The sequence below is a fragment of the Chrysoperla carnea genome, chromosome 2 (assembly GCF_905475395.1).
Source record: "Chrysoperla carnea chromosome 2, inChrCarn1.1, whole genome shotgun sequence".
In the NCBI taxonomy this organism is placed as follows: Eukaryota; Metazoa; Arthropoda; class Insecta; order Neuroptera; family Chrysopidae; genus Chrysoperla; species Chrysoperla carnea.
In genome coordinates, this window is record NC_058338.1 from 46,947,233 (window position 1) to 46,959,263 (window position 12,031).

The 12,031-nt window shown below is 28.4% G+C and overlaps 2 protein-coding genes across 3 annotated transcripts; one reads left to right on the top strand and one right to left on the bottom strand.

The window, feature by feature from the left end:
* Positions 1-2,123: 2,123 nt before the first annotated feature.
* On the top strand, positions 2,124-6,380 carry LOC123293306 (protein phosphatase 1 regulatory subunit 21-like). Of its 2 annotated transcripts, none has more exons than XM_044874081.1 (5): positions 2,124-2,245; positions 3,124-3,447; positions 4,067-4,309; positions 5,400-5,753; positions 6,086-6,380. In XM_044874081.1, the coding sequence occupies exons 1-5, from the start codon at positions 2,180-2,182 to the stop codon at positions 6,335-6,337; spliced, it is 1,239 nt and encodes a 412-aa protein (XP_044730016.1). In that variant the 5' UTR covers positions 2,124-2,179; the 3' UTR covers positions 6,338-6,380. The 2 variants fall into 2 exon arrangements, with proteins under 2 accessions (XP_044730016.1, XP_044730017.1); XM_044874082.1 differs by having other exon boundaries at positions 4,067-4,300.
* A 2,005-nt stretch (positions 6,381-8,385) lies between these two features.
* Positions 8,386-9,614, bottom strand: LOC123292732 (leucine-rich repeat protein 1). Its single transcript, XM_044873446.1, has one exon. It carries the CDS (start codon positions 9,580-9,582, stop codon positions 8,386-8,388), a length of 1,197 nt encoding a protein of 398 aa, XP_044729381.1. The 5' UTR covers positions 9,583-9,614.
* Positions 9,615-12,031: the final 2,417 nt, after the last annotated feature.

Here is a 12,031-nt window from a genome sequence, read left to right on the forward strand (position 1 = left end):
TATAATTATTTATTAATATTATTTATTTATGAATATTTTATTTTAAAGTGAAATATTTAAACCAAAGAATTAATACAAATTTACTGACGCGTATTGTGTGAGTATTATGTCGCAATGATGGTTTTAGCTGACGTTAACATTTTTAGACATAGTAGGGTTGATAAATTTAATTATTTGTGTAAGGGTCGTATTTATAAACAAAGCCTCTGGCTATTTATACATTCGATAAAATATTTTGCTGTTATATCCAGCGATTTTAATGTCAATTATTTATCCAAAATTTCAATAATTTGTGTAAGACAAACAGCACAGCGGAAGTCATGGAACAGATTGAAGTCGGGTGTAAATTAAATGTAACAAGTAACCTAATAGATTCGGTACTACGTCGACTTAAGCAATATGTGTATTTTTATACCATGTATATATGAAATATATCAAGGTATACTGAGTTTCGTCCCAAGTTTGTAACGCTTAACAATATTGATGCTAAGAACAAAATTTTGGTATAGGTGTTCATAAAATCCATTTCTGGTTGTTCTTTCGTTTGTCAAGGTCTTGGATCCGTAGGACACCCATTCGAGAGGTACCCGTAGGATACCTCTCTTAAATAACACAACACAGTTTTCTATTATATATATAATACCATTTACAAAGGTTATTAAAAGATTGTGGAACTCTCCCCATGCGAGCTAATACGTACTTGACCTGTTTTTTATTTACAAATTCAGCCAAAGCTATTACTGCGACTAACTACTCACTAATAATAGTATTAACATTTTGAGTATTTCTTAGTTAAACTAAGGTCACATCCACGTAAACGAATTGATGTTAATTAATAATAAATCTCGACTTCACAAGCTTCGATTAAATTTGAGAAATCGATTTGAAAAAATTAGTTTGAAATGTTTAATTGGTGTGGATTTATTTTTTGACAAACGAATTTATTAATTTAATAATAAATATTTTTATATGCTAAAATTTTTTGTATTTTCAAATTTTATAATTAAAAAGAATTTTATGATTCATTTTTAGTTTATTTTTTTACTTCCTTTCCCCATGTTTTATAGTTCAGTCTAAAATTAATATTGAAGTATTTATTTCAAAAAACTTAAAATCAGGTTAAAATTCGGTGAAAGCCTAATTTGCAAAGTAAAATTATCAAGATGATGAAACTAAGATGAGTTTTTCTTATCCTCTTCATGAAACCTAAGCCTGAGAAAATATAGAGAAAAAAATAAAATTCATCTGCCTGTCAAGTTTTTGGTCGGAATACTGCGAAACAATTTTTTTTATATTCGATATGCGGCTGTAAAATCTTAACTAATAATTTAAAGCTAAAGAATTGTTTGTTTGATCAAACGCGCTAATCACAGGAACTGGTACTGGTAATTGATAATTTTTTTTTAGTTTGGATAGCCCACTTGTCGAGGAAGACTATAGACTATATAACATCACACAAAAACTACTGAATGGATTTTAATGAAACTGTACAATAATGTAGCTCATACGTCAGGATAATACATAGGCTATAATTTATACAGATACTAGCTGTTACCCTCGCTTTGCTGGGTGATCTTGAAAAGTACTGAATGGATTTTAATGAAACTTTACAATAATACAGCTCATACATCAGAATAACACATACGCTACAATTAATAAAGAAAGCAGTTACCTGCCCGCTTCACTGGTCGATTTCAATTTTAAAAGCAAATTGATTTGGTTTCATAATAAAAAGTAACATATATTTCCAGTGTTATGGATGGGGGGATAAGTGCAGTTATAACAAAATTATTATTTATCTAATTTACGCGCTTTTAATTTTCTTCATAGGTATATTCCTTGACCAAGTTTTTATATATATTTTTTTTTACAATAAACAAGCTAATGAAGATTGCGTGTATCTTTTTATAATGGTCAGCAATAATTCTGTAGACACGGTGATTTCTCGAGGACCACAAATTTTTAATAGTTTTTTTTAATAGTGACTATTTTTAATAAACAGGATTTTCATATTGAAATAAAGCGGGAATATGTCCCTAATATATATCATCTCCCCCTATGTGGTGAATTTCTAAACTGAATTATAAATGACAGAGAAATGTCAGTACTGTCACATTGACAGTTATAAGTCATAAATGACATTTTGATATGGTTAAAAGTTACTTCAAACCAAAATAATATGGAAGGAATTACATTATCGGATTTACAAAATAAATATCAAAAATTAGCAACTGAATATTCAAAGGTAAATACTTATACACATTCCGAATACATACTTGTCTCATGCAAAAAACTCATGTGGATTATGAAAACAAAAGAAAATACGTGTTATATGAATTACTGAAAAACCTAATTAAAGCCTGTAAACCAGGTTTATTTCGGTTTAATTTGTATATATTCGAAAGATTTTAAACTAGATATCAGATAACGCCCCCTACAGAGAGATTACTTCCGGTATATTAAATAAAACGGCTGAATTTAAAAGTGTTATTTTAATGGTTTATTGTGTTTTTATCTGAAAATATTTGATTCTCTTCACTTATGAAGTCCAACAACCCGATAATCTACCCTGGATTCGCATTCGGAAGGATATTCATTTGTTCCGCAGTCCATAAGAAGGGTCCAGCCCATAGCCAATTTATGTAATTTACTACGAGGAAACTTATTTTTAAGAAGGTCTGCTTGGAGTAGGTTTTTGCTCTTGAATATTTACTTTTGAGTTCGAGTAAACAGGCATTTTTGATTAACTGAATGAATATTTTCACTAGTGTCCGATCGAAACCACATTTTCGAATAGTTCAGTTTTATCTTTATCGATATTTAGATGTATCATTAGATTAAAATTAATCAAAATATTCTTAATATTACAAATAAAACTTTTGTCTTTTCAAGATTCAGTTGAGTTATCTAACTGAGACTGACCTAAGTTATTCAAAGAATAATACTTATTTTGTACATTATTATTCTGTGTGTCTAAATTAGAACCATGTTGTTCTGAACACGCGCTTAGTTCAGTTCATTAATAAATTGTTTTCCAAATAATCTTCATGAAACTTTTACTTGAGACAGGTACAAAAATTAAACTTGTCAATAATAATAATGATACATATAAACAATTTTTAGTTACGTTCTCAAGCTCAAGTATTAAAAAAAGGTGTTGTAGATGAACAAACACGAAATACAAATTTAACAGAATTGTTAAAAGAATATGAACAAAAAGTACGAAAATCTGATTTAGAAATGGAAAGTTTAAATTTTAGAAATCAACAATTAACGAAACGAATTATTGTGTTACAAGAGGAATTAGATAAGCAAGCGAAACAAAAGCATAAGGGCAGCGGTAAACATTTAACAGAGGCAACGGGTGATTTTTTTCAAAGCAGAAATTCAGTGATTGACGAAGAATTACGAAGTAAAATCATTGAAAATGCTCAACTATTAACCACGGTATTACTTTACTTTCTATACTTATTGACTTCGCTAAGAATTTAGTCATTGTACTACTTGCGTATACTGTGTGTTTTTAAATCATTTTACTTAGTAAATCAATGGGCGTGAGAGATTACATATACATTAAGTAATGTGTATAAGAAAAATACTATTATATGTCTTCTTGCCTGTTTGCGAACAGTAGCAGTACAATAATAGCAATAAACATCTAACAGTATCTTTCTTATACATATTATTGAGCCAGCCTCTCTTTGACGACCTCTCCGATCTAAAGTCCGTTGACGTCAAAGCACTACTGCTATTCTTAAATAGCTCCAAATAGTTCATGGAGTAGTGGCCGGGGATGGGCCAATCCTTCGTCAAAGCACTACTGCTGTTCTTAAATAGCTCCAAATAGTTCATGGAGTAGTGGCCGGGGATGGGCCAATCCTTTTTCGGTATCACATTACTTAATGTATATGTTCCCTCTCACACTCATTGATGTACCAATGATTTAAAAACAATATGTATAATAATAATCCCAGTATAAAAGTCTGGTTAAAAACTTTGAGAATGAGTTAACTTGCATAAACAAACTACTTGTTTACTTTTTCATTCTAATGAAACGTCCTTTTAGATATCCGATAAAGAGGTAATAATATCAACACTCGAAGAACGAATACGAAATTTAGAGAGTCAAACCGGTGATTTACGAACAAATACAGATGAAATTAAAGAAAATTATGAAGCAGAAATTAGAAAATTGAAAAATGAAATCAGCGAATTAAATACAAAATTAATTACTTCGCATGATATCGTTAAACAATTAAAAATTCATAATGGTGAGACACGTTCAGATGTCGGCAGTTTAGTAAGTATTGTAAGTTTTTACATTGATAATTAAAATCAAAAGAATAAGCCGGGCGACATCATATAATTTTAGTGTTTAAGATTGAAGCTTTGTAGCTCTTATAGTACGAAAGCTGACCGTAAAATTTGTATAGTTAGGTTTTTGAAAAGTTAAAATTGAAATTTGGTGCAAAATGCTTCTCTTAATCATTTCTACTTGTTTCATTTTACTAGGGCTGAAAACTCTCCTGTTTTGGACAGGCGTGTTCGATTTTCGGGGTGTGTCTCCGATAAGACACACCTCCCTTGTAAATAAAAATTTACTTTATTTTATACAAAAAAAAAAAGTATGCTCACAATCCACGCCATTATAAGAGATACCACTACTGATGTTAATCTAAAACAATTTGCGTTTGTGCTATATCTACTGATATTTTAAAATGTGGCCTATAAGTATTACGTTGAATTTTAAGCAAATATTTATTATTTTAGTGTAAGTATACTTTACTTAACGGCTTACGATTTACCAGGTCGATTTAGTCAAATTTACTATTTTCTGTTTTTGACAAAATGGCCCTCGAAGGAAATAAAAACAAAAAAAAATGATAATACAATGCTCTAGTTATTTATGGTCAATAATTTTGGTTTTTCTTTCTTTAACTCAGAACAAATACATTAATGATCAGTTAGTTTTTTTTTTAAATTTGTGGCAGCTTTTATTTTAAAATTAAAAAACTTTAAAAACACAACCTCTCATATTCTACATGTTAATTATCCACAATTATATTAAATTTGCCTCGAGTTAGAGTTGGTCAAACGATTTCAAATTTTTATGGTAATTGTATTATACTCTTAAAAAGTATAAAAAAATTTAGAATTTTCTTTCTGTATGCCCAGAGCAAACCAACAACTATAAAGATATAATTTACTTAATTTAGTTAAAAAAACAATTCATAATTTACTTGAAAATTCAATTTATGTAGTTTTCTTCAATACTTTTTTATGTATTTAAAAATGGTGAAATAATATTTTGAAAATATAGTTTTTATTTTTTGAATTTTCAATATCACTTCTCTGCCATAACTTGTATACTTCCAACCTGTGATTTTGTTCCATTTTAGGGTAGTGAAGATATAACTGGGCTTGTTAGCACTACTGATAATCAAACAATCGAATTATTAACACAAGCAAAACAACAAATTATATCATTAAAACAAGAATTAGAATTATATAAGGCAAAATGTCAATCATATATGAATTTAGATGAAACAATTGGTAGTAATATTCCAAGTACATTTGAATTAAGTGAAAATTCTACAAATATATTGGGTGCTGTTAACAATCCATCCACTTTAACATATGAAGATTTACAAAAGAAAGATGAAAAAACATTTGAATATTTTCTTGCACGAATTAATGATTTAATACGTGAAAAAGAAAATGCTTTGTCAATTTGCAATGATATTAGTTTAGAGGTTTGTATAAAATTACAAGTTTTTGCTTTGCGTTTTATGTGTTGCCTACAAAAAATCAATTTATACGTGATTATCGTAAAACGTCTTGGTTGGTTTTATTAACAATTTAAGCTTAATTTTCATAGTCATAAAATTTCTGCTTTTTTTCGTACAATTCTAGCATTGATTTTCTATGTAAATAAAATTCTGTCCTCCAGCTTTTCTTGGCAATAACATCTTTGGTGATCAATTAATTGTTAGGCTATCGCCAGATAATTATTGTTTCTTTGAAAAATAAGACTTTGCGATTTTAAAATTGATTTTTAATTTTAATTATAAATTTTGTTTATTAGTGCAATGCAATGGAAATACGTTTAGAAGAATCAATTGTTGAAAAACAAGATCTTGAAACACGTTTACGAACCACTGAAATGGCATTAGAAAGTTTACAAGAAGAATTGAGTACAACTAGTCATAATTATGAATTACAATTGAGTACAATGTCCGAACATTTGGCCAATATGAATGAAACATTAACAAAACAATGTGATGAAATTCAACAATTAGAATATAATTTAGCGTTAAAACATCAACGTTCAAAATAAAATTCAAAAAAATTTTAACCAATCTCAATTACTTTGAGATACACATTCCATATAATTTTGAGTTTTCTTTTTGTATTATAAATATTTTATATAATAATTATGTATATTATTTATTAATTATAGCGTAATATATAATTATGAACAAAATATTTATCCGAATATTATTTTTCTCTATCCTCTTTCCCGTAAGAGAGTACTTGGTCGAACATTCGGCACGTGGGTACAAAATTAAAAAAAGCTTAGTATATCATTAGGGTCTTATTTTCAGCTAACGTAATTTCGCCCACCATAAAATTTTTTTCGGGTTAATTATTTATAAATCTTTTTTAATCCATTGTTCGTTGTTTGTTCTTCATTATTTGATCATTAAAATTATTTGTTCGATCGTTGTTTATTTATTATTTATTAAAAAATTATTTGTCATTAAGTAAGCCCCCCATACTATTGATTTCCACTTTTTACTTCCTTAATCAAGTTTAAGAAAACAAGTTTATTGAAAAAAGTGAGTAAAAGGGATGGATATTACATTACTGATACGTATAATATGTCAAAGCTGAAGTAGTGGCTAGCCCAATCGCCACCGGTTACAGAGTACCTCGGTTCGTATCTAGCATTGCGCCGATTAATTTTTTAATTAAATAAGTTATTATTTTAATTCCCATCTCCTGACAAAAGAGTGATATATAACATAAGTAGGAAAGTGGGACTACCATAAATATTTTTTCTGTGTGAAATAATATGTTCTCCTATTACAAAATCTAAAATTAATAAAATTTCATACATGTACAGCAAAAAAGCAAGCAAGTATTTCTTAATATTTTGTAATAGGCGAATATGTTATACAAAAGTGGGATAAAATATATAATATGTTCTCCTGTGACAAAATTTCATATTTTAGTCTTAACGAGCGATTTTTTAATTTTTTAAATACAAATTTTTAATATTTTGTAATAGGAGAATATGAGTGAGATAAACTATATGACATGTTCTCCCATTAATAAATTTCATATTTTAGCACGACCAAGCCATTTTGAACATATTTTTAATATTTTGTAACAAGAGAACATGATTTTAAAGAGTGAGATTATTTAAATTCCCACCCCCTGACAGAATAGTGATTTATGACATATGTATAACTGACGTTATTTATAGCAAGAGGGCGGGTTATATAGAAAATTTAAACTATAAAAAGAGTGGAAAATTTTTAACATCAAGAAAAATTTTTAAGTTTAAAAATAAAAATGTTAACCACACCAGGATACGAACCAACATACCTTTGTTATAGAGGCAAGTGCTATACAAACACAGCCAACAGGATTATTTATAACTATATATTTAACTTATTACTTACCTTTACAAAATAATTAATTAATTTATAATTAAAAAAATGTCTACTTGGACTTGCTGTTGACTCAAACGCTTTTGCCAATTTTTTTCGATTTAGCATCTACCCGCTAACTAAAAAACTGCCATTTGGCCGTATTATTAGGAAAATTATCGAAATTGAATGGTGCTTTATCTTCAATACATAGTATAAAACAAAGCCTCCTTCCGCTGTCTAACCCCTTTGTCAGCTTAGGTCCTTAAAACTACAAAACGGATTTCGATGCGGTTTTTTCTAATATATAGAGTGATGCCAAAGGAAGGTTTGTGTGTATAATATAGTAGAGAAACGCTGATAATTTTAGAAGTTAAACGAAATTGTGAACAAAAAGGGAGTAAGTGACGGCATATTAAATGAAAGTTATAACACAATCATCTTTGTATTTAATATTGAAGTTGCCCAGTGAAGCGGGTAGTTCACAGCTAGTTTGAAATAAAACATGAAAAGATAAAAGTTCTAATTCAATAAATAATAAGGGCCATCTAATCAGGGGCATTTTTCAATTTATTAAACTTAATAATTTTTTTTCCAAACAAGTTATTTATTAAAAAATGTAACAAATATAAAAATATCACCTTTTAAGGATTTTACAATTGTAGAAAACTTAAATTATTAAAACTAAGGCACTGCCAATTATTTACATTTAAAAAAAATAAGTTACGTATTATTGAGTTAAGTAACATTTCTGACTACAAAATACACCTTCAATAGTCGGTAACCGCGAATCATTTACAATTGATTTAGCACGAATATATCTTTTATAGAAACTTATAATTCGTCGATACCTTTTTGAAAAAACTACTTTGCCACAGTAACAATACATAGCTTTTAATAAATATTGCTGTAACGTATATGGTATCATTTCTTCTGGGTATTTTAAACGATTATAAAGTACACAACTTGCGGATAAATCTAAAAGAGTTAAAGTTTGCGAATCGGGTGATAATTCCTCATTTTGCACATAGCAATTATCAGAAACATCGAGTGAATCAAAATATATAAAATATAATCCGATTGGTAAATATTTTAACAAATTATGTGATAAATTTAATATTCTTAATGAACGCATTGAGCATATGGAATTCGGTAAAACTGAAATTTTATTTGAAGATATATTTAAGTTAACTAATTTCTCAAAAAAATTTATGTTAATTGGACAAAATCGTAAATGATTTGATGATAAATCTAATTCCATTAAAGTTTTACCAACTTTTTTCCCAATCCACCTCCAATCTCGACATGATCCAAATTGATTGTTTGATAAATTTAAAACTGTTAAATTTGGTAACTGGTTAAATGCTTCAGGAAGTGTACTTATTAAATTATTGCTTAAGTCTAAAGTATGTAAACGTTGTAAATTTAAAATTCCTTTATCGAATGACATACGTTTTAGATCATTAATACGTAAACATGTTACCGTTCGTGGAAACCCATGTATTGGATAATCCGAGCGCTTCGTTATCACTAATTTTGTTGTAGGTGCTATTTCTTTTTTCTTCACTGTTACTCCCATATTCGAAACAATTTCCTTAATTGGAGCTGTGCCATTGGTTAAACTCAATTTAATTGTTGATAGAAAATGTTTTAATTCTAACGGTTCCGCTTGAATTAATATATCGTCCGGTGGTTTGATAAATCGAATCGTTGACTTGCCTTCATTCACAAATTTTGTAAATATTTGTGTTATATTTTGTCGAATGTCGTATTTTTTTCCATGTTTATTCATTGGATTAAATAGATATAAACATAATACATCGGTGTTTGGATATTTTGAAATTGCCAGAACTGATTTTGTTTTTTTAGTCTTGTTTTTATCAGAAACATTTCGATTAATTATTTCAATTGTACAATTTAATTTCATATCTCGGTATGTTTTTCGTTATGAATACAGAATTGGGCGCCAATTTTTTGTTATGACAATTTGACATTCATTCAGGAGTGCAAACATACAGAAAATCAATATTCTTTTAGTTTTAGATATGGAGGGTAGTTTATTTAGAGATAGCAAATAGTAGGCCAGTAGGGCAAATAGTCGCACATATAGGGCTTATATGTATTAAAAAACTCGACTACATAAAAAGTCGTGAAATTTAAGTTTATAAAAAATTAAAAAACTTTTTGTAAATTACAATTTTTAAAACTGGAATAATCATTTCTTGATTCTTCGAAAAGTCTGTGAATGTAAATCCGATATATTCATTCAAAGATGGATGGATTAGAATCAGAAAACAAATCCCAAAACTCGAATTATATGAGAACTAATAATTTTAGGAACATTTATCTTAAGTGAGCAACCAACAAAAAGATGAGCTCGTATTAATTCAACCTGTGTTAACTCGACTTAGCCTATAGGCTGCATTTGATGCATTTGAAAAACGACATTCGTATAAATTCAAATAAATTGAAAAATTTTAATCTTTCAGATCTTATAATTGAGGGGTGAAGGTTGGCTTGGAAGAATGTTTTCTTCTATGAATTATTTTTTGAAACGATACGTGAAAATGACAGACTACATCAAAAACATCAAACATTAGAGCTGTGAATTCCGGAAGCCAACCTTCGATGTATTATTGTTGATATATGCTTCCATAGCTGCTCGACAAATGTCGAAAGTTCGACTTCCAAATAACATTTCTTTTTATCACAGCGCGCGGATAGGTTCAAAATCATGTCTAAAAATAAACGTTGTTAATTATCTTTCCAGTAAAGCCAACACATTATTTATATGTGTTCAATTTTCTTTTAATTATGAATATTTCTTAGGATTGGGTTGAGTTAACTTGGGTTAATACTTAATTAATTCAAAGTATTCAAACCAATAAAACTCGATTTAAAATTATATTGATTAATTGTAAAAATCGAAAATGAATCCTTTATTTTATATTTTTACTGAAAATACATACACTGGTGACTGGAAGTAACAAAGCATGAGCAGTATTGTTCCAGACTTCCGGATCATAGAGATAATATCATTCCTGATAGATAAAGGTCTTTGGTTCAAATCTTAATGCTATTATTGCATATTTTTGCCTTCATCACTCTATCAAAATAAAAAATTAAAATCCTGCAACATTTTAATGTTTTAGTAAAAATTAATTTTTAATCAAGTTCACACTAGTAAAAAGTAAATATTGTGACAGCTCATATATATCCGTGATATACGCAGTCATAAAGTTTGAAAAAAAAAATATACATATTATACATTACCTAATAATAAAATAACATTCAAGTAAATATGTTTAGATAAAATTCTTGTTTTGTTTTGGCTTCGAAAAAGTGATATTTCGGTTGATCTGGAACATTAAAATATTTTAAGCTCCACATGAAATATTTGAATGATGTAAGCAAATTTTGTTTTAAAATTTACTAGTATTTCTGATAATCTTTTTAAACTTGTTCTGCAGGAAAGTGGTGATAGAAATTCCTTCAATCGATAACACGTAAGCGATCGATTTTTTAAATTATTGCGGATTTTCAAATTTTTTGAATATTCCAAATACTTTATTGAAAAAGTAACTACTTTAGAAGCAGTCAGAAAATACATTTTCTCAATATTTACTAGAAATATTTAATTCTGGATACTTTCTTGATTAGAGAAATATATATTTCTGAATCAATAAATGTGTCAATGGTTAAAAATCAATATAACATAGGCTATTTTCTATTTTGTGATTTTTCGGGTAGATCTTTTTGAAATATTTGCTAAGCTGGAGTTTCGAAAACGTAGTTTTCCGACTTTCACCAAATTTATTACTACGTAAAGATGCTAATTTCAACTCTTTTTAACGTTTTTTTAAAGAATGCTCGGCGATTGATTTTAATGTGCATATATCCGGATTTATCCGTCCTGAAACTCCTTTTCACAATACTCCCATTCCCTTGACCTTATTTTAAAATTCAAATTTGTACCTATCTCATGTTATTAAAGAACTAGTGGACGGTTCGAGTAAATGTGCAAGGCTAAAAGGTTAAAAATTCGCAAATTAATGACTGTTGATCGTTTAGTATTATTCAGTTTGTACCAGGCAAGATGTGAATTTTTCAAAATTGTTGGTAGTTATTTTATTGATGAAATTTTGAATATCATAAAAACTGTAAAAACTGATGAACAATTACTCGAGTAATTAAAGGAAGTGTATTTATTATATATTTGTTGAATTTATAAGATAAGTTTTTTGTCCCTCAAACTAGCGAATTGATATTAACAATTGATTCTTTCTTTAATCAGCAGTGAATCCAAATGGCTGGGGCGTGAATAGTGAATGAATAACAAATGAATGCTTATGGTTTAAATTCTAGACATGAAGCAA